Genomic DNA, 23289 nt, shown 5'->3' with positions numbered 1-23289 from the left:
ACCTGATGGTATTTTAAGCAGCAGCAGTTTGGAGGGCAAGGGAGGCTGTGAGAAGGGTGCAGAGTGGGAAGGGTGTATCTGTCTTGCTTAAAATGATTGTGCATCGAGCCTCTAAAGAGCTTGGAGTCAATGTCCTGATGCCTTCTAAAGCTGTCCAGAAAGTGCAATTCTGGCACAGCTAAATCAGCTGGAGCTTTAGGGGGTTGACTCCAGAGGCAGGAAAACCCTATCAGCTTAAAACACTGCTAAAAATCCAGATTTTTCACCAGCATTTATAATTTTTTGTGGATTTTGAGCCTCCAAAAGCCAAGCAGTCGGTGATAACCCAGCCCCGTGCTGGGCCCTGACCCCCTCCCACCCCACTGACCCCACTGAGACATGTGTGAGCTTCAAAGGCACCCTTCAGTGCTGCTGTTATTAATCACAGCCCGGCCCTGCTCCCCCTGGATGGGGGAGAAGCACCACGGAAATGAAACCAAGCCACTCCATCAGGGCGGGCTCAAAGTGACACAGAGTGACACAAAAGCCACCCCTGCCACCGTTTCACAGCCACCCCGACCCGCTGTGCACGTGGCGTTTTCTTCACCCCCGTGTTTTCCTCTTGGTTGACTCTGCAGTTTAATCTACGACTGTTTATGCTGTAAAATGTAAACCATAAAACACGCAGGATGTGCCATGTGGCTGTAAAACAAACAGGATGTGCCGTGTTGGTTTTGCAACTTGAAACGTTTGCTTTTTTCCTGACTTTGTCATTTATTTTTTTTTTTTAACTGAGATTTTAGCGCTGCGTTTTTAACAGGGAAGATTTTTGAAAAAAAAAACCAACCCTGCTCCTTTCCAATGAACAGCCTGCTTGTCTTCACACAAGGTTTCCCCAGTGAGACAGTGGGGACTCTGGTTTGGGTTTTGGGGTAAAATCCAGCAGATGAGCCCTGCTCAGTGCCCTCAGCCCAGCACCTTCCCTCTCACATTAACAGGAAAATGCCCGAAATAATCTGTTTTATAGTGCCTGGTTTGCTGCTCAGTTCAGGCACTGACAACCTGCCTGGCTCAATGGGGTTGAACCCATCCTCAGCCAGCTCCTCATTAGTTAGGCTTCTAAATTAATCACCTGCTTTAGAGATGTGATGCTGCACTCCTGGAGGAGAGCAGGACAGGGGAAGGCTCCCATCAGCTCAGGCTGAGAACAGCTCTGCTCCTGCAGGGCCTGTCCCACGAAGGCATGACGTTAGGAATAATAACAGCTTCTCATTTCTAGGAATTTGTTCCCAGTGGCTGCAAACACTTTCTTAAAGCTCCCAAAGAAAAACAAGTCAGAAAAGCCACAGGGTTTGTTTGCCTTCCCGTGCGCCAGCGGAGCCTGCCCGCTCTTCCTTTTGTCTTTGATTTCCTCCAAACCTCAAAACCACGTGGAGGGAGGATTTCTGCAGCCTTGGCCGGGGCATTTTTGGGTGTGTGGGCAGCTGCCCAGCCACAGCTGTGTTGGGTGACCCACCCTGGGCCACGGCAGTGTCCCCAGCCCTACACAAAGGGCTGCAGCTCCTCTGAGCCAGCTCCTGGGGTCTCACCTGAGACACAGGCAGCAAAAATTCCGCATTATTCCATCAACAAATGAATCCATTTTTCCATCCATGCCCTGGCTCCGTGCACTGTAATAGCTGCTTAACATCAGGGATGAGCAACCCCGTGGAGATTATAGGAAGTGGAGGCACATTTGAGACTTAAAATAAGTGAGATAAACACCTTAATTAGTAAACTGTGGAGTCGAAGCCTTTGCTGCAATCCACAGAATTAGACTGGAGATTATTTGGTGTGCTGGGGACGTGGGAAAGCCTCACTCTGACACCCAGCCTCACAAACCTCACTCCTGCTGCTTGCCCTGGCCCCTTATCTGTTGTGGTCAATTGTTAGTTACAGTCAGAGGCATGGGAGGCATTTGTCAATGCACACACGTCAAACTGAGCAGGTTTTATATCAGAACAAATTCAGAGCTCTGTAATCTGCCTCAAACCCCTGTGGCTGAGCAGGTTTTGTGGCAGGTAAGCCTGTGCCCAGCCCACACAGCCCAGCCTGAAAACGTGGGCTGTATATTTTGCTCCAGGGGGATTTTTTTATCCATGAAAGGCTTCTTTCACACCAGGCTTAACAACTGAGGGACGTTCATGTTGAAAATGGATTAAGAAATCAGCAGCCACTGTAATGTTTAGCTACAGTGAGGTCTGTCTGATCCCAAAGAAAGCATTGTACGTCACCTATGCTTAGAGTGAAATCTGAATTTATGTATTTTCAAAGCATTACACACAGAGATAATCAACCTGATAGAGCCCCTGATTTACGTGGGGCTGCTGAGTGATTCTGGGCACGAGGGATTCTGGCAGGGCTGGTGCTTTGCTCTCTGATGCCATGGGACTAACAGGGCATTTGCAAAGGTGAAAATAATCTTGTAAGTGCCAGCAAGGGTGGCACATCCCTTACCCATTCCCAGTGTCTGCTGCCTGGGGAATACCCAGCAGTGTTTTCCGGGTGAGAAACAGGAATGGCTCCATCCCTGCAGGTTTTGTGCTCATCTCAGCTGCAGAGGATGCACAGAAATCCCCTCTCCGTTGGAAAGGGGAACATAACACCTGTATTTCTTTAGAAAGCTGATTCAGGGCAACATGGGAAAACAGCAAGTGTGTGTCTGCACAGTGATAAATCCTCAGCAGTGGAATTCCACTTTCTCCAGAGGTTTAAAGTACATAAACAGTGGGGTGGAAGGTGCCCATGAGATGGTCCTGATGGAGCTGTGGGTCAGCTCCTGGCCCTGGCAGCTGAGGGGGGCTCAGGGGGGTCTGAGGCTGCTGAAGGGCCATGGAGGGGTGGCTCAGAGCTGCTCTGGGGCTGTAGGGAGGAATGGGGAGCCCTTTTGGGAACTGGGGATGTGGGGAGCACATGGGGAGCCCTTTTGGGGCTGTAGGAGGAAATGGGGAGCCTTTTCAGGCTCTGGGGCTGTAGGGAGCACATGGGGAGCCTTTTCAGGCTCTGGGGCTGCAGGACTGACCACGAGTGGTGGCCCCAGACCCGTGCTGGCAGCTCAGGAGCCCGGGATCCTTCTCCTGAGGACTGAGGGCTGGGGTTTGCAGTATCCTGAGCTGGGTGGCAGCTGGGAGGAAACGCTGCAGCCTTTCCCCAGGCCTCTGTCCTGGTTTTAGCAGGCTGTGAACACTCAGAGTCACTAAGGGCAGTGCTCACCGCCTGGAAAACGGGAGAGGAGCAAGAGCAGCCCAGGAGGGGTTTGTGCTGCTGTTGAGCCAGAAAGGGCAAGAGCATCACAGCAGTATTCTTGAGAGGTTCTGGATGTGAGCAGATCGATTGGAAATGAAAAAAAAAGGAAATATAAAGAAAATATAAATAGATTCTGGAATGTATAAAGGTATTCCTGCAGGGCAACAAGCAAATAAACAAAGGAGGCAAGTAATAAATGGAGATTAGAAGTGGAGGTTGTGACAAATCAAAGTAGATATTTAATTTAATCCCCCCCAACAAAGCATTGCTTGGTTGTGTTACAGACTGTACCTACCTCACTCCTGGGCTGCTGCTGGTGCCTTTTAATTGCCATAATTACTTTATCTACTTTTAAAATAAAGCTTTTATTTTAGTTGCTGGGACGTAACCAAGTGAGGCTTAAAGCCACAGGATATTATAAGTGGCCTGTCACTCATGACAGCACTTGAAGTGATATTCCTGTTTTTCGTGACCCAAATCTGCTGTTTACTGGCTTCACTCGTTAATGCTGATGAGTTTGTTATTTCTCTTCAGATTTAATATTTGCACACTTGGTTTTATTTGATTATCACTGAAAGCCTTAATTTTTCTCCTAGTCCTGGGGTTTCCTTTTCATTTTTCTCTTAATTAAATCAGCCTTTTTCTGCCTGTGCCCGTCAGACGCACTCAGGCACTTTTAATTAGCTCCACATCCTACTAATCTTGCAAAACCCCGACTTTTGATTCATAATTTTATTTTTTATTTGTTTGCTTTATGACTTGTGGCCAAGCAGTTTCCTCTCTGGTGCTGGTGGGAGGTTTATGTGCTGCTTTGGAAGCAGCTTCCCCACCCCAGGCACTGGGATCACCAGAGGGAGGGATGGGGCCAGAGCAGCTCCCAGGGAAAATCCTCCCTGGGGGGAAAGGACACAGCCTTGCCCCTCTTGTCCTGCTCAGGGCAATTTCCAGCTAAAAATTTCCTGTATTTTTATAGATAACATTATATATACATATATAATGTTATATATAAATATGTGTAACATATATATATATATATGGGGTTTTTTAGAGATAATATATATGATTTCTTATATGTGCAAGGAATATATGCAATATGTATTTCCTTATGTTTTTATTTATATGTTTCTCTATAATTTTATTTATGGTCATGTTTTATATATAAGACTTTATTTATTTGTTTGTTTATCTGCATATGAAATCTCTCCCAGTGCTTTTCCCCCAGTCCATTTAAACCTTGGAAAAACCCTTTTGTCCAGCCCTAAATTTGCAGGCATTTTTTTTTTCAGAGTATCTCTAAGCCTCCTGCTGAAAGATTATTTTCTTGTGTTTTTTGAGGGTTTTTTTGGTTGGTGTTTTTTGGTTTTTTTTTGGTTCCCATTCATTTTAGGAAATCAGAGCAATAGTGGTGCCCAAATAAATTACAAAGTGAAGTTTTGCATTGTTTGCTGAAAAAAAAAAAAAAAAAAAAAAAAAAAAAAAAAAGGAAGAGCTTTGTGCCACTGGGAATAGCATGGGTTCCACAGGGAGGGCTGGATCCAGGGTTTCCATTTCAGTACTGGGGAAGAAATGGCCAGTGGGGTTGGTGGTTGAAAAGAAGATTTACTTCTCTCTGCGAAATCTTTTTGTTGTTACATCGCTGGTTTGTGTGAGACAAACGCAGCGGATTTTGGTCAAGTTTAGCTGGAGTCAGATCCTGAAATGGGTAGTTTGGAGTGGGAGGCAGCCTGGAGGAGGGCAGGGAAGAGGTCACTGGTCAGGGCACCAGGTGACAGCGTGGAGTGTCCAGGATGTCACACCTGGGGGCTGCCCAAACCCCTCCCGTGGCAGAGGGAAGGTGGAATCCCCCCAAAGCCCAACAAATTCCAGCTGATGGGAGATGAAAAAGAGCCGAGGGAGTAAAAACCCAGCAATCCCAGCTTTGGCCATCTCCTAAGGAACTATTTGTCTGAGCTCATGTTGAACCTTTTCCCAGGATTTTCCAGCCTTTCTTTTATTCCCTGCTGTGCCGATTGCCAGGACAAACGTGGGGATTTGGGAGGCTCCTCTGCAGGAGCAGCCTGTCGGGGCTGGGACTGGCTGGGGAGAGCCCAGATTGTCCCTGCCTTGGGACACAGAGAGGGGATCCTTCCCTGGGAAGGGAAAATCGACAGGATGAGATTCAGGGAATTTTGGAGCTCGTGTTTTAGCTGCTGGAGTGGAATGTTTTATTGGGTGATCTTAGGGCTCTTTCCCAGTGTAAATGCTGGTGTGATTTTCATGCTGGCTTTGGGGTGAGCTGTCCCTGGGTGGGTGCAGGGAGAAGAGGGAATTATGATCCCAAATCCCCTGGACACATCCCGGGCAGCACTGCTGGGTCAGCTCCAGTGCTGATGGAGCATCTCCAGACCCTTCACTCCTAAAACCCCTTCACTCCGGGATGGTTTATACCTCCAGATGCTCCAAATATTAATTGAGATGATTCTGCAGAGCCTCCTTGATTAAAACTCCGTTTTTTCCAGGCAGAGAACTGGATTGTCAGGTTTTTGTTCTGGGCTGTCACGCTCCAGCTCCGAGTCCCAGTGTGGGACCAGGGCCAGCCTCAGCTCAAAGGCTTTTTCACTTTGAAAGAATAGAGGGAAGGAAGAAAGAGGCTGAAAATATATTAAAATGCAAGATTTTATATTAGTTATGTGATCCCTCGGGAGCAGCCATAAAATTATGTGGCTTTTTCGTAGCCATTTACTATTCAATATAAAAAGGGCAGTTGCCATAGCAACCACTGCATCATCTGACATCTGATACCTTGGCGAAACAGGGAGCTCTTAAATCAACTCCCCAAATTTCATATGAAAGTAAATACATTTTACTGGTGATTTCAAGGCCGGTTTGCCTTGTGACAAGGAATGTGGCACCATTTCCCCAGCTCAGCTCGTGCCCTTTGGGCCCCATCCTGCAAACTCAGGCCCTGGAGCCGACATTACTCAGCACTGTGAGAGATCAGAACTTAGAGGAGTTTGTTTTCCTAAGTAAAATTAAATGAAAGAAGCAAATGACACCATTTTTTAAAAACATTTCTTGCTGACTGGGGAATGCCAAAATAATGAAGGAGTTGAGTTCTCAAACGGCTGAAGTTGCAGCTGCAAGTGTGTGAGGAGCACAAAGGAGGGAGACAGGGGGGTGAAAGGAAAAATAGAAATGAAAAGGAAGTTTGTGTAAGCTCACACTGGAGTTTGGGGTCGGGCTCTCTGACAGTCTGCTCAGCACGGGTGACACTGAGGGGTGGCAGTGACATCACCCTGGGGATGCTCTGGCTCCTCTGCCAGCACCAAGGCACTTCCCAAAACATCCCCCAAATTATCCAGGAGCTCCTTGGGCCTCACCTGCTGCAGCCCAGGAGGGTCCCCACCACTGCCTATCCCAAAGTACCTATTTTTGTACAAAAGCAATGTAAAAATGTGTGTGACAGAGTCTGACACTGAATTTACCCCCCAGGAAAAAGGTAAGTGCAGGAAAATAACAAATTTATTGTTTTAGCATCACCTTTGAGGCCGAGGGCTCCTACGTCACTGCTCAGTGCTCTGTCCCATCAATTAAAATACTTCTCATTTTTGACACAATTCTTGAAGCGAATCTTTCCACTGATGTTCGTCACTGGAGTGGAATTTACATTTGTTTTGTGTATTTTTAGCTTTCCAAAGCAGCCTTGAAAAGTATTTAGCCTGAATTGTTGGCATTGCACTTTGCACAGACTCGGGGTTGTTTTTGGGGGTGGTTTGGAAGGATTTTGAATGCACAGGGATTACACCAAGCACGAGTAAGGAGGATTTCTGTGCAGGAGTTCTTGTTCTTAAGTAAAATGCTGGTTTTATGCAGAGAGTGGTTGCTGACCCCCAAAAAGATGTGGGGAAGTCCCCTGTGCAGCTGGTGGGGAGCCCCACACTCCAATTCCAGCAGGAATTACACTGAGACAGGTGGGCAAATGTTCATTTTTTTGTGCAAGGGACAGAAATGTCCAAACTTGTTAGTGCAGTGGCAAAATTAGGCCATTTAGGGGTTTGGGTTTTTTTCATGATGAGCCTCCAGGCAGATCTGCAGCCACAACTGAAACTTTGAGCATCTGTCAGAAATCCTTCCCTGAGTTCTTCTGTCAGGCTCCAAGAAGTTCATTTATTCATTTTGGAAATTGTTTGGACTCCTTGACTTTGAAGATGCCATTAAAAATACATTTCTCTTTTTAAAGGGGTCATTATAGGCCAGTGGATCCTGCTTTGGAGGAGGAACACAGGCTATTCATGCAGGGTGTAGCAAAACTAATTGTCCCTTTGCAAATCTCAGTTTAAAGTTGTTTTCTTCCTCCTGAAGCTGAGTTGCTCTGGCTCTGGGGAAAAGGGACCCGTCCTGGGCAGTGTGGGGCAGACAGTGAGGAGAGCTCAGCAAACCCCGGCTTTTGCTCCAGACAGCCATTATTTATCAGCATGGCTCAACTCTTAATTACTGGAAATTGAAATGTCCCTTCTTTTATGAAAGTCCCGTCCCTGGGGTGTTACTTTGTTTTATGAGTGGCTGATACATGAAAGCAGAGAAAAGGCTCCAGCCCAAAACCTGAGCCGACCCTCTCAGGTCTACACCCTGCACATCAACAGCCACAAAGTGGTTCAGAGGCTTGATGCAAAGCTGATAAAATGCCAAAAATTCCTCATTCTCTCTCTTGGGGAGCAGGGAGGGCTGTCTGGAAAACGTCAACAGTAAAAATTGCATTTAAGTGGTGCATAATGCAGCAGCTACTGTGGGCAGGGGGACCTGCAGTGGACTGAGGGGGTTTGGGGAGCACAAGCTCCATGCAGTGCCTCCCATCCTGGCTGGGGCAGCTGGAGCTGCTGCTCTGAGCTCCCCTGGACACGGCAGTCATGGAAAAGAAAGGGTTTCTGATCACACAGAGCAGCCACAGAGCAAAAACCTCCTGCTCCTTGGTAATTCTCATTTAAAACTGGCTAAAACCATAATTAGTGTGAACTGATGCGGCAGTGTGCACATCCCTCCCTCCATCATCCGTCCATCCATCCATCCATCCATCCCTCCCTCCATCATCCATCCATCCATCCATCCATCCATCCCTCCATCCATCCATCCCTCCATCCCTCCACCCCTCCATCCATCCCTCCATCCATCCCTCCCTCCATCCATCCCTCCATCCATCCATCCATCCCTCCATCCATCCCTCCCTCCATCCATCCCTCCATCCATCCATCCATCCCTCCATCCCTCCATCCCTCCATCCATCCCCCCATCCATCCCTCCATCCCTCCCTTTCTCATCCACCCACCCATTTATTCACCACCAGGAGAAGACCCCACCCATCACAGTGTCCCCTCCTTGTCCTTTGCTGTCTCTGTCCCTGGGCTTTGGTCACCCCAGGGGTGACAGCCTGGCTGGGATCCCTGTCCCCCAGGAGCAGCCAGGTTCAGTGAGCCCATTTGGGAGTGGAAGGAGGAGATTGGAAAGGATTATGCTGAGAAAACAAGGCAGCAGTATTTCTTCTTTGCCCAGTAAAAGGAAGAAAGGCTTCTCTTAAAACCATCCCACTTCTGAAAAGAAATTCCGTTTCTTGAAGCCGTTTTCTTCTGCAGTGTCTGGGCACATCCCTGCTCTGGGATCTCAGTGCTGGGAGGGGATGAGCCTGGGCAGCTCCTCTCAGCCCAAAAAGCTCCACCAAAAGCCCTTCACTGGAGCCAGGCTGTGATCCTTGCTGGACCCCAGCCCTTCCTTCCCCAGCCCCCCTGGCACCCTCCATAAAATCCCTTGGCTGGTGCTGCTCCTGCCTTCCCCTGGCCAGGGCTCGAGGAGGGGAGAGGTGCCTGGACCAGCCACCCACACTCAGCCACTCCACAGACAGCAGGAAAAACCAATCTGCTGCTTTGTAGTTTTATTTTTTATTTTTTTTTACCAGCAGATAAAAGAAAAATAGCTTTCTAGCTTTTTTTCTCTCTGTGGTTTCTGTGTTGTTTTTTTTTCCTCTGCTAAACTGTGTATTTTTCAGCTCAGTAAAGTATTTATTAGGAATCTTTACAGACCAGGCTGCTGGTGAATTATATATTGTACAGCTTCGGCATGAGCTGGGGGAAAAAAAAAAAAAAAAAAGAGATTTTTTCCACCCAGACTGATTCTATCCAATAGCAATAGGAAAATGAGGGTTTACCAGGAAAGCTTTAAGTTGAGCTCTGCTTGCCAGAGCTGCAGATACCTTTTGTGTCTCGGTCCATGTGCGTTTCTAGAATGTAAATCTTCCTTTCTGACTCGCAAGGGAAGCTAAAGCCGAGCTCTGCTGGGTCCTGCTGCAAAGTATCCAACAGCCGTGGCTTGTCTCTTTTCCTTTTCTGAATGGATTTCTCACTTGAGCATCAATTGTCTTTCAGATCATCCTCAATTCAATGCACAAATACCAGCCGCGGCTGCACATTGTGAAGGCGGACGAGAACAACGCCTTCGGCTCCAAGAACACGGCTTTCTGCACCCACGTCTTCCCGGAGACCTCCTTCATCTCCGTCACCTCCTACCAGAACCACAAGGTAGGCAGCTCCTGGGGCTACAAATGCTTCACTTTGTCACTGCGTCTTCCTGTTCTGCCGGGTGTACAGACAGGTTTCTGTTCTGGCTTTAAGCAGCAGGGATGAGGCAGGATGCAGCTCTGGGATGTTGCTGGTAATTATCTTTTGGCAAAGCCTGGGCTCCCCTGGCTTGCTGTGCTCATGGAGCTGAGATGTCATTCAGGCAGCAAAGCACATCTAATAATGACCAGTAAAGCTGGCCCGTAAATCTGCAGTGAGCAGTAATTACAGAATGTGTGTTCAGTGAGACAGATGAGGAATGTAACCGTGAAAAGGGAGCTGGGCGCTGCCTCTGTGGTTTGCTGGGGGGACTTTGGGGTGTGAGGTACAAAGGGTCCTGTGCTCTGAGGGGTGTCAGGGGCACCTGCGTGCTGCAGGGGCTGGTTTGTGGTTTGGGACTGGTGTCACCTGTGCAATGGGCAGAGGTCTGTCCGAGGGCTGGGTCCCAGCAGTGGGACAGTGGATTGTCACCTCCCTGTGTCACCTCACCAGGGCAGGGACAGGGAGGATGACAGCAGGGGATGGAAAGGATTCAGATTCTATCCTGCTGCTGCTCTGCCCTTGCACCAGCTCCTGCTCCCAGGCATTTCCCTAATGGTAAAGTCCAACTGCTGCATGAGGAATAATTAAAAATTGAATTGGAACTTTTAAAGTGCATCAAGATTCATAACTAAAGGTGCAGAGTGAGGGAACACTGCCAGAGCCCTGCTGTCACCCTGAGTGTGAAATCTGCCATGTGTAACTGTACCGGTTCCTTCCCTACGCATTCACAGGAAAATCCTGCAGGAACAGGAACAAGTGTGAAATTCTTCCTCCCCAATAACCTGACCAGAGCTTTTCCTCCCAAGCAGGATGCCTGTGTGCCCTTTGATGCTTGAAGCATAGAGTCCTTGCAAAAAATGTTGCAATTAGTGAGCCAGTTAAGAGACTGGGAGCAGAAACATGGATGTGGTGTGGTCAGGCAGCCTGGGGGAAAAGTGCCCATTAGGACACTGAAGGCAGAGAAGTTTGTAGCTGTTGATGTAAAATGACCAATTGCCCAAACATGGTTAACCAAAAAGACTCAAAAGAGCTTATATTTAATACATATTTAAAATGTCTGCTGTCAATGGTGCCTTTCATCCCTAAAGCTCCCAAAGTGCTCCATAAACTCCAGGGCTGCACTGTCCAGCTGTGCTGGGGGGGCTGTGCCTGGGGGGCAGCACAGGCTGGGCCTGACAGGTTTAGGGAAAATGTCCCAGATGAGCCCAAATTCTTTAGGGGAGATCCTGTGAGGAGCCTCTGTGGTGCTGCCCTGGGGTCTGCAGGCTGGGGGAAAGGACACTGCCCTGAGCAGGGGACACAGGGACACTGCAGGAGGTGACAGCAGGCAGAGAGTCTCACCGTGAGCTCAGTGTGGTCTCGAGAAAATCTACCTGAATGGTTTTATTTGTTCTCTTAAGCATCAACAATTAAAAAACCTGGTCTGGGTTTCTTTTAGAAGAAACAAACCGCTGAACTATTTTTAGCTCAGGAATCTACTGCTAGCAAGGAGTGTGGTTGTAAATAATTGTGTTCCTAAAGGAGGAAATGAGGGAGTTGAGGACAGAGGTTACCCCTGAGCACAGGTCAGTGGGGAAGGTGTGTGCTCACCCAAAATCCTCCCCTGGGCTGGATGAGGCCAGGGGAAGGTGACAGGGAGGGACTGAAGCCCTGATCCTGCTCACATCAGAGGAAAACCACGATCACTAAAGAACAAAATGAAATTAAGATGTACAAACCTGCTGTCAGGCTGTGGGTTTGGAAGGGCCCTATGCTTCTTGTGGTTCATCAGCTGCTTGAGCTTCCCTGGAAGAGCTGGAGCCCTGGAGGCTGCTTAAATTCACATGTCACCACCTTCCCCTCCAGCACTGATAGCGGCCAGCTGTGTTCTCAGGAGTTTTTTTGGTAAAGGGATATTTTTCAACATTGCTAAAAGTGTAGCTGTTAGTAACAGCAACACTCATGCAAAAGCATCCCGAAGCAGAACTGGCTGCTCTCCTCAGCATTCAAATGGGATGCAGGAGGCTGAGAGCAGGCAGAGCTCTGTTTGGTTGGGATGCTTTTCACAGAGTTAAATGTGGCCATGAAGGTGTATTAAATGGTTATGGCGGTTTGGGAGAGCCACACCGTGACAAGCAGGGCTCTCTAACATGGAATCGTAGGAAACCTTTTAAATCAGACAAATTCTCTCTATCAGGAGTCCAGAAAAAGAACACAGGGCTTAGAATAAGAGCCACACTCTGCATCTCACAGGGGTCATCAGGACTGAGCCCCTCGAGACCCACCAGCTCAGCCCTGCTGCTGCTGCACTTTTTGATCTGGTTTTCTTTCAAACCCTTTATTCTTGGTTTTGTTCTTTTAAAGATAACCCAGCTGAAAATTGAAAACAACCCCTTTGCCAAGGGCTTCCGGGGCAGTGATGACAGCGACCTGCGCGTGGCTCGGCTCCAGAGGTACCTCCCCTGCCCCTGCCCCTGCCCCTCACAGCCTGCAGCTCCTGGAGAAGCTGCTGGAAGGTGCCAGGGCCACAGGGCAGCGTGTTTGCCCGTGCCTGAATGCCCTGATGTCCCTCCAAAGCCCCTGCTGTCCCTCTGGCACTCTCTGTGCTGTCAGCTCTTGCCCACGCCCAGAGGAGGGTGGTGAGTTCATCGTCTGAAGCAAAAGCTGCTGAAGTCATTGGCTGGAGATGCTCTGGGGGAGCCAAACCAACGTTCCCTCCTTGTGTTGATGAAATTCTGATGACGCTGATCGCTGCTTAACCAGTCTTCGTTTTTCTCACCTCTTTTAGCAAAGAATATCCAGTAATTTCCAAGAGCATCATGAGGCAGAGGTTGGTGTCCAGTCACGGCCAGCTGTCAGCAAAGCCAGATGTGAACCCACTCCATGGGAATCACCAGACCCTTCAGCATTATCAGTATGAGAACGGTGCTCACATGCAGTTTGCAGCTTCAGATACTCAAGATCTGCCACTCAACACCTTCACAGCACAGAGAGATTCAGGGCTCTTCTACCATTGTCTAAAAAGACGAGGTAACTCCAGTTCACAGCTAGAAAATAAACCTGAGAGCATCAGTTCGGTTTGGGTTGGTCTCTTGGGCCTTGCTCTTCACAAATACTGCTGTGGCTGAGTGTTTTGGAGGGTCAGGAGGCAAGAGCTGCTGTTTGGGGCAGTTTTTAATACGTTTGTCCCGTAGAAGGTAAATTCAGACTCTGAGACAGAGCTGAAACAATTAATGAGAATGTGTTAATTCAAATGGCACAGAGCTTCAGTGGAAAATTATCCATTGTTAGGATCAGCTGAATTAAAAATTGTTTGCAGGAGGCCATTAGCATTACCAGAATTCTGCACTTTCCAAAGCAAAGCCATGAGCAATTCCCTCAGTGTCTGCAGAGCAGGGGGCTGTGGGAGCTTGGTATGAGCAGCCCTTTCCTCTCATCCACTAATTCCCAAATTCAAGTGAGCTGTGACTGCATTCTCTTCGTTTTAGTCCAGCATCAGATGAGATCATGGCATGTTTTCAGTTAAATGGAAAAGTTTTGCGCAGAAGAAAAAAATCCTTCTATTTGCATGTCTCACTACTTGCATGTCTCAATATTGCCTGCTAATTTATTTAAGCTGGGAGAATCCTCTGATCGCGGCTAAATGAAGAATCTAACAGCACCAGTAATGAGGGCTGCAAGGCAAATGTGTAATTTTAGCAGACGTTAAATGTGCAGATGAATTCACTAATTCATCCAGAGAATATTCCTAATAAGTCACAGAAAGCTGCTGGGGAACATGGTCCTCACAGGAGAGGGGCTGTGCAGAGCTGAGGAAGGGCTGCGAGAGGGCTCCTTTATCTGGAAATACTTCTGCAGCTTTTGACGTGAATATCTGGGCAATGTGGAGTCATTTTTGCAGTGACAGGAAGGCAGGCTGTGATAAGACCCTTTAAGAGACTTCTTGAATTTGTCAGGAGGAGCCGGGCAGGAGTGTCAGGGCCCGGCGTTATCTGGATGAACTGGAGTAATCCCTGATGTGAGAAGAGTCCCCCACTTAAGCTGACAAATGTCACCGGAGTGCTTTGAGGCCGGGGGGGATTAGCCTGACATTTGCAGCACAAAGTCTTTTTGATGTTGTACACTGTTTTCCCAAACTAAGATGCTTTAACTGGATTAAGCTGAGAAAGGACACCAGTTTAGTTGAAATAATCGCGGCCCCGAGGGGACTCCCCGGCTGAGCTGCTCCCGAACGTGAATTTTTTTTTTACTTTTTCCTGTGGCAGAAAGCGCTCGGCACCTGGACCTGCCCTGCAAACGCTCCTACCTGGACGCCTCGTCCTCGGTGGGGGACGATCACTATTTCCGCTCGCCGCCGCCCTACGAGCAGCAGATGCTGAGCCCGTCCTACTGCGGCGAGGTGGCCCCGAGGGAGGCGTGCATGTACTCTGGCTCCGGCGCCGACATCGCCGCCGTCTCTGCCGTGGACGACCTGCCTCCCCCGCCGCCCCCGCTCGGCTGCAACATGTGGACTTCGGTGGCGCCTTACACCAGCTACAGCGTGCAGACCGTGGAGACTGTCCCCTACCAGCCCTTCCCTCCGCACTTCCCCGCCGGGCCCGTGATGCCGCGGCTGCCGGCCGTGGCGGGGCAGGCTCCGCAGGCGCCGGGGAGCGGCCCCTTCGGCGTCTACAACCAGCTGGGTGCCGCTGCGGGCCGGGAGCGCGGCCCCGCCGCCGCCTTCCCCCGGGAGAGGGTGCACCCGGCCGTGTGCGAGAGGAAAGCGCCTTCCCCGCACCTCAGCGCGGCCAACGAGTTCCTGTACTCGCAGGGCTTCTCGCTGTCCAGGGAGTCGTCGCTGCAGTATCATTCAGGGATGGGGACAGTGGAGAACTGGACCGACGGGTGACCCCCGCGCCCGGCCGGGCCGCAGCCGCCTGTCTGCTCCGGGACGGTTCAGTCGCTGTTGATACCTGTGGGTAACTTGCACTTGGGTGAGACACGCGTGCGTTTCCAGAGGGGTTTGTGTGGGTGAAGAGCATCTCCCGGCTCGCTGGGCTGGATTCGTCAGGCTCTTAGGGACTCCCAGATCAGTTCATTCTCGTGTCTCCATCCAGTAGGAACCATCTTCACGACTAACGAAGTGACGTAGCCGGTCGCGTCCTTTTTGCTTGTTAACCTTCGACATCCATCAGCAAATTTCGGCTATTTGGGAAAAACACGAGCTTCACTTCTACGGCCCTTGGCTCACGGAGCCACCGCGTCCCAAGGCTCCAAGGAAAAGGCCATTGTGGGCGGGTGGTGCAGCTCCTTCAGCCCTGGGGATTGTCCCCGTTCCCCGGGAGCCGCGGGCACCAGGAGAAGGCACCAATGTCCCTTCTTGTCCCCGCACCGGCTCGGCCCTGCCTCCGGGGAGAGAAGAAGTGAAGAGTTTTAAGCCCGAGGCCAAACAGCAAATTAATTGCAGCGTTAGGAACAGACCCAGTGTCTTCAAGACTCCCATCCCTTGATTGAATCACGTTAGCTTATTGCAATATATTTATGAAGTTTAAGCTTAAACGTCGCTAATACTTTCCAGAACCAATTCCTGTACTTGCTGGTCCTTGATTTCTTTCCTGTTCAGCCGAGACGTGCCTTTTGTGCTGTGTTCTTTCCTTTTGCAGCTCACTCAGACAGAATTGTTTTCAGCCTAAAGGAGGCCTAGAGGAATATTTCCCCAACGGTGGGCTGGGGAGGGAAGAGCTCCCACCACCTGTGAGGCTTTACAGAGTACAAATATTTGTAGAACAGGTAAAATCTGTAACCAGTGTGTATTCATTGCTCCTTTTGTTTGCCGTGGAGGTGTCCGGGGCTGGTTCCTCCAGCCTTGGCTTTGTCCCTCCGAGCTGGGATCATCTCAGAGCTCTTGTCCCACCTCAGCGGCTCTCTGAGGAGTCTGACACTCGTGGGGAAGCCCAGGAATTCCTTCTGGGACATTGTCCTCACCCACAAAGCTCCTGTCCCCGTGTGGGTCCATCCTGCTGAGCTCCTGGGCAGTGCCACCAAGGTGACACACGGGTGACGCTGGGGTTGGCTCCCACCGAAGAGCACAATATTCAACCTTGGCTCATTGCACAGTGGGGTTTTTGTCTCCTCCCGTTGCTTCCCAAACAGGCAAAGGCAAAAAAAAAAAAAAAAAAAAAAAAGCTGAAATGCAGCTTTGGAAGTGGGGAAGGTGCTTCTGTGTTTTGGTGAGTCCATCCCAAGGAGGAGCCCGATGGATGAGGGGGGCTGTGACAGCCCCGAGGTCACATTTCAACCAGGACAGTCCCCTGCAGCCACTCAGCACAGTTCCTGTGTGACTGGTGGGGATTTTGTAACCAGATTTTGGAAATCACTACAATTTTTGCATGCTGAATAGCTATTTATATACATATATATTTTTTATATATATATATATATAAAATTATATATATCACAAATGCAGGCCACGTGTCCAATTCAGCTTTGCTTTTGACGAATGAAATACTTAATAAAAATGAATGTTGCAAAGGTTGGGTTTTTTTTTTTTTTGAAAGACATCTATTTAAATTTTTTATTACACACCTTTGATGTAAAAACTAAGAATTGGTTAGACAAAAAAACCCCTATATACTACAGATAAATCTTTATTAGAAACCACATTAGATACAGGCGGTATGGAATTTTTAAATGTTTGTTACATAGCATGGACATTTTATTTTACATATCAGAACATAAAGTCATTTTACTACTCCGAGCTGTCTCTGGGTGCATTTCAATCATTAGCATAAAAATGTTCCATGGTGAATTAAGGTGCCTCGTCTCTCTCTTGTGCCTCCTGCTGCCTGACTACACCAAGCTCACACTCCCCAAGGTGCACACCTGACTCTATTTCACCATCCCAAAGCTCCACCTTTTTTGGGTTTATTTGGGATTTTTCTGCTGTTTCTTTGCCTTAGGGGTGCCATGAGTTGATCAGCCGCTGCTGCCCAGGTGCAGCTCAGTTCCAGAGGGGAAGAATTAAAGCAGGGAGGAGGGAGAGGTCTGGGGGTGTCACTGCCCAGGATTTGCAGTGCTCAGTTCATTCCTCACCCTGACACTGGATCAACACTGAACCAGACAAATGGAACCCAAAAATGAGGGGGGTCAGCAAAGGAAAATCTGCCTGGGTCTTCTGCCTGTTTAACAAAGGTGACCAACACAATAACAGTGTCATTTTTAATGAATAATCACTGCTGCTGTTTTTAACCATTTCTCATGTACCTTCTGCTCATCCGTGCAACATTTATTGATTTAAGGCAGTTTGAAAAGTGACTCCTGTAAGAATTGTCCCAGAACCTTTCAGTCAATGCAGGGAGTGTAGAGAAATCTTGATCATGTAATTAATGATTTAATTAGCCTTTGCAAAGGGCAGGGCCCACAGCAGCCACTGGGGCTGAGTGAGGGCCCTGGGAATCCCTGTGCCAAATAATGAGCTTTTTCCTTATAAAAATAGCACAGGGTATTTATGAGCACAGGACCCGATTGGGAAAGGCTGAGTTAGCATAAAAATGTGCAAAATTTGGATATATGCTAATCTGGTCATCTGGGTTCCTTTTATAGTCACTGGAGAGAGATCAGACATTGAGATTAAATGGGATGAATCATTCTCCAGTGACCATCTTTTTCCACTCTAAGGAATCCAGTTCAGGCACTTAGAGCAGATTTCCCCCTTCCAAATGGCTAAAAAGTCGTATTAGTGGGATCCCCTTCCTGTGTGACTTTGACAAAAACATTGAGACAATAATTCAATTGGTTGAATTATTTACATTACAAATCCCACTCAAACTGAGCACAGGGAAAAAAAAAAAAAAAAAGGCTGATTGTATTAATTCATGGGATGGAAACAGGTTGTTGTTTTTTAGTTTGCTTTATGTTTTTATTGCGAGATTTCTAACCTGGGTATGTGTCCAGTCCCAATGCCAGGCTCTCAGGTAAGGCATCCAGGTTCCATTTCATTTCTCCTGTTACTCCCACGTGGAAAGGCTTGGCAGGTGCTGGTCCTGATGGGGATCCTGGCTGAGCAGGACCATTCCCAGGGATGAAGCAGAGCACAGCAATCCTGAGTGTCCTGGAGGATTTGCTCTGTTTGTTTTTCAAATCAGAAACGCTAAACTGGGGACATCACTAAAAAAAAGAAAAAAAAACCCACCCCAACAACCTGCACAGCTTTAAAAGAGATCAAGTGTGCTTACTGTGTCCCAGTTTGATTTACTACACTTTAAACAGCTTTTAATTCTCAAGAATGTGGAGGTTCATGTGTGTGGAGGCTTTTCCAGCCCCGGAGTTGGAGCCGGGAGTGGCAATCCAAGCTCAGGGAAACCAGGCCCATTTCAAATCAGATTAAAGCAAAAATTAGCAAGTGAGAAAAACCTGAATACACACGAGGACCGTTTTCCATTGATGTGCTCTAATCTGCACTAAAAGGCCCAGGGAATTTTTTTTAATTCTGTTTTTCTTGAAGGTAGAAATGTCCAAATGGAGTCTTGGCTCAGGCAGGCTCAGTTCCACAGAGCCCAGCAGCACTCGGTGCCAGACTGAGCCTGGACTTCCCTCTAAATAGAACAAATATTTGTATCAGCTTGCTGAGAATGTGAGTAATAGGAATATTTGCCAAAATTTAAACAAGCTAAGCTGCAGTCCTGCCAAAAGCCCCACCGTTCAATTTGGCATCACTGGCAGCTCACAGGCTCAAGAGGGGCCTAAGTCTGCAAGAGCTGGGGTGTTTTTGGCAAACATGAATTTATTTTTCTCTCTCTCTCTCTCTCTCCACATTTTGGAAAATTTGTGCCTCTCTGTATTAATTTATGATGTCATTAAATAATTCTTTTTGCAGCTTGTATAGAAAGAATGTCTCTTTTGAAGATGAGAACTCCCCTGAGGATGGTTAGAGTGAAAAATTCCAGCCAGAGAAAAAAAAATAACCCCCTCTCTCCATGGCCACTCATGTTTCTGCAGTAGTGCTTAAACAGCAAAAAAAAAAAAAATCTACAATATTTTAATTGAAGGACCTGCTCCAGGGAGGTGCCATGCACTTGACTGTGACAAGAGGCAGCCTAAATTCAGTGTGATTGGAGGGGTTTTGTTCCTGTCAGAGAAGGCTGGAAGAGAAATCATGAGCCTGTGACTTGCAGGTAGAAAACATCACGTTTTGAAGTGATTTGCTCTCTGCAAACAACAGGATCAAGATTAAAAATCAAAGACAAGAAAATCTTGGGAGTGGGACAAGCAAAGCACAAATCCTTGTCCAACGTGAGCCTTATTTAATGTGCAAACACAAAAATTTAATGTGCCAACACTGCCGTGAGAGAAGTGCCTGTAGAACTCTGGCTTTAGGTGCTGGTTTCATCACAGGGGTCACAGCCCCTCCTTGCAGCAAAATTAAATTTAAACTTGGGCTGCTCAGCCTCACTGGGGAAGGGCTGGGGAAGGTGATGCCCCTGGGGTTTGTGCCACCTTGCTGGGGGTTTGTGTCCAGGAAGACTTTATTTTCCTGGCCGTGGCCAGCCAATATTCCTGTTGGTGCACCTTTGGGAATGCCAGTTCAGATGTCCCAGTGGATTTACACAGAGCTGCAGCAAGGGCCCTCCAAGATGGAAATTGCCCTCCTGAGCCCCAGCCCACCTTTGGAACCAGGCCCTGAGAGAAGGAAATAAAGCAATAGATTAATTAGTGCAAAGCGCTAATAACCTTAATTCAATTAAAATTAGGATAATTGCAGGTTTTGTTAATTAGAAACTCATTTAATAAAAGGAAAGTGAACCCCACTGGAATGAAAAAGGAGGAATAGCTACAACAGGTCCCAAGGCTCTTGTTCCACTGAAAAACACTGATGGGGAAGAGGTTTGAAGGAGTTTTTGGCAAATGCCAACATTTTTCATCTGGGTTTTTTTTGTTGTTGTTGTGCTCCTTGGTTCTCAGCAAACACTAATTTTTGGCTGTGGACCATACATTGCTGCAGTTTTGAGGAACATTTTCGGCTGTATTTACAAACTGGTGGAAAATTGACTCTTTAATAAGAAAAATGAGGTGGAATGTCAGCACCGTCTGCTCGGGCAGCGACGGTCGTAACAATGCTGAAAGACAAAAATTGACAAATGTATCTTCGAGCTGGGAGGTTCCCACTGATAACAGGACACTGGGCCAGGTTTGTGTCCTAACCCTCAGCCCCTGCCAGCAGGGATGGACACAGCCTCGAACATTTACTGTACAGAGAACAACATGTACAGAGAACAATTCCTGACGTCAGGCAGGCAGCAATGCCTGCTGCAGCTCAGCGCAGATGAAAAGCAAGATTTGTTGTGTTTTCATGCCAAAATCTTAAAGCTCTGTCCTATTTCTGCTGAGGTCAATAGGAAAACTTTTATAGACTTCAGTGTAGCAGGACCAGCCCTTTAATCTTGCCCTCCCCAAGCCCAGGCTGCAGCCTTGGCTGTGCTGAGGAATGAGTGTTGGAGTTTGATGGATGACACAGCCACACTCAGAACTGCAGTTTACTCATGCCCAGGCTCTCTGAGCAGCTACTGAGGGAATAACAAGTCTGAATCTAATATTGGGTTTAATATCAGCTGTGAAAGTAGAACACGAAAAGACAGCTGAAAGTGGAACAGAATAAATTGATGATCCCCTCTAAATAAATCTAAGAGCTCATTTTGGCCTCAAACTTTGGGGCAGCTTGGCCTGGCCATGAGGAATCAATCCTGGACAGGTGATGGACTTGCCTGGTGCCTCAGAGTGACCTGGAGCAGTGTCTGTGCAGGGGCTGCCCAGGCTGGGGGCAGCAGGGACACTCCTGAGCAGGGGTGGCACAGGGGACAGGCAATCCTGCCCATTTACAGCCAAAAGTCAAAGTGAACACAGTGCCTCCCCTCCTCAGACATCTTTGGTCTAAGCCTTACTGGTGAGAACAACAAAGGTGATGAAGAGTCAAAGGATTTTATCCGAATAAAAATTCTGCTTGAAATGAGTCTGTTGTTCCTTCTCTTTCTGAGGACACAGGCAGTTCAAAGCTTGGGGAGATCCCCCCAGTCCTCCTCACCCTTCCCTCCCCTCCATTCATCACTCTGAAGGAGACAGCTTAGGGGCAGGTAAAGCTTCCCCTGGGATTTCTGTCCAGGATCACAGTGCAGGACTGGATTTACACCCAGGACTGGAGCTGAGCACGTGTCTGGAGCCCCTCTTCCTTTCCCCACCACTCACAGGTAAGGGAAAAGGGATTTTAACTCTGGGTAAACCTTGCCCGAGCTCCCAGGCCTGGGAGGGGTTTGCCTGGAAAGCAAACACTGTCCTTGGACACATCCAGGACATCCAGTGAGGGCTGGAATCCCGAGAGCCCTGGGGATGCACTGACCATCCTCCCTGGAGTGGCACAGAGCTCTGGAGCAGCAGAGACACGAAATGCAGCATGTGGGAACTGAAACAGCAGAATTCAGAATTCCCCACATTCAGCATGTGGAAACTGAAATATCCCAAAGCTCTGAGGATTCAGGGCAGCAAGAAGTGGGTGAGCAGTGCTGTGAGCTCAGTGTTCAGGGGTGAGCACACACAGCCCCCTCTCCTCCTACCAAATGCTGGGCTCAAAAAGCAAACAAGTCTCTGCTAAAATCCCATTTAGACCAACTACAACTGAAAATCAGCAGGTGTGAAGATAAACCCCACATTTACCTGTATTTCTGGGACAAAACAGCTTCTACTGCAGGCCATGGACTCCATGAAATGCAAGGTTTACAGATGTTCCTACCCCCAGCAATGACCCAGCCCTCAGTGACTGATTGGTTTCTCTCATGCTTAACCCAGAAATAACATCCCCTCACCTCTGGGAAGTAGCTAATTAGATTGTCCCAAAATCAGTTTACATCCTATTAACAGCAAAAGAGTGGGGAAGGAGGAGGTCAGGGACCAGGAGTTAAATGCAGGGAAAACATGAGTTGGAAAACTTAAAAGGAGAGAATAGGGAGGAAAAATAAAAATAAAATAGTTAAATAGAAATGCTCTTTGCTTGCCAAGGAGCAAAAGCAACAGGCAGAGGAGTTGCAGTGTTGGATGAGCTCTGAGTAGTCAGTAATATGGAGAGGTTGAGGTTGTTCTGTTCACTTCTTTTTGCTGCTTCTCTCCTCCTCACACAGAAAGAACTGTGGATCACACAGCCTGAGAAACAGATCTCTGAAAATGTGCAAAAAAGGAGAAAAGTGACTTTTATCTTTTATCTAAGACAGACTAAACATCCCCTTCCTCCTGGGATCTCTTATTACCCCTTCGGCTAAGTTTCAATTTGTCAGGTACACGGGCCAGTCCTGATCATCACACTGATGCTAATTAAAAAATCCCACTAATTTCCCAAGGATAGGATATTCCCCTTCCACAGGTACTGTATGACCCCCCCGACAGTCCAACCCAGCAATAATTCCTCACTTGGCTCCAGCACCACATTCAAAGGTTTGTGTGGAAATCTTTTGTTCCTTTCTGTTGTTTTTTCCTGGGGGTTGAGATCCTTTGTGGGGCAGTGGTTCCTTGGATTGGTTTTCTCTTGTGTCCTGCCCAGTTTTTCCTTTCCACAGATACTGCAGTGCACCATTTCAATGAATCATGCTTTCTTCTCATAAAATATTATTTGAGTCTGATGCCAAAGGCCAGATTTCCATAAAAGAGATTCAGAATGAGTAATAAGCACAGCAAAAATTCTTTTTATTCTTCTGTGTTTTCCTGCCCACTCTCATTTTTGGGGGTCAGAGACTTTTTAGAAAACCAGTGGCATTAGGACTGATAATTTATATCTTTAGTTTTGTTTAAGAGCTGCCTTTTCTGCTGCTCCATCAGATATGTATGGAGATGTTTCCACCTCCTGAGCAGGGCCATCAAGAGCCAGTTGAGTTCTTGATTCCACAAAATATCTCTTATTCCTGTGACCTTTCTCACCCCAGTTCCTCCAGGCAGGAGCCAGAGGCAGCTGCCAAGGCTGAGGACAGAGAAGCCCCGAGGAAAAGGCTTTTCCCCAGGGAAAAATCCTGCTTCTCCCTGTCAGGCTCCCACCTCCCCTCCTGGCAAGGTGAGCACCCAACAGGAAAGTGTTTGAGCCACAGTTTGGGACATTTACAAGGCAGAGCAAAGCTGAGCCAGCCTCCCTGGCAGCAGGATGGAGCCTGGAATGAGGGATTTGGTTCCTGGCCGTGGATAACCACTGCCCAAACTGCAGCAGGATGGAGAGCACACAGCAAACTCCAGCTTGTAAATTCACCCAAAGTTAACAACAGGGATACACAGAGGAGTAGCTGGGTAGGACCCAGGTAACCACAGCTCCTCTGCACACCGAGGGCTCTGCTGCTTTGGGTGTTTGTTGCTAAACTGGCAACATCTTCAGCTCTTCAAGGCGTCAACGCTGCCTTTCATGTGTTGGTGCCGTGCC

General features: G+C 48.1%; 1 protein-coding gene across 1 annotated transcript in view; it reads left to right on the top strand.

Annotated features, from left to right (window-relative positions):
* Positions 1-14768, top strand: part of LOC136370307 (T-box transcription factor TBX4-like) — a 32293-nt gene extending 17525 nt beyond the window's left edge. Inside the window, exons 6-9 of the mRNA XM_066333682.1 lie at positions 9657-9809; positions 12234-12322; positions 12658-12899; positions 14135-14768. Of these exons, the coding sequence (XP_066189779.1) occupies positions 9657-9809; positions 12234-12322; positions 12658-12899; positions 14135-14757 (1107 nt within the window). The 3' untranslated portion in view covers positions 14758-14768. The remainder of the gene's footprint in view (positions 1-9656; positions 9810-12233; positions 12323-12657; positions 12900-14134) is intronic.
* The last annotated feature ends 8521 nt before the right edge of the window (positions 14769-23289 follow it).

Source organism: Sylvia atricapilla, chromosome 20 (assembly GCF_009819655.1).
Source record: "Sylvia atricapilla isolate bSylAtr1 chromosome 20, bSylAtr1.pri, whole genome shotgun sequence".
In the NCBI taxonomy this organism is placed as follows: domain Eukaryota; kingdom Metazoa; phylum Chordata; class Aves; order Passeriformes; family Sylviidae; genus Sylvia; species Sylvia atricapilla.
The sequence above is the reverse complement of the archived record's forward strand: the minus strand, read 5'-3'. Positions and strand labels throughout refer to the sequence as shown.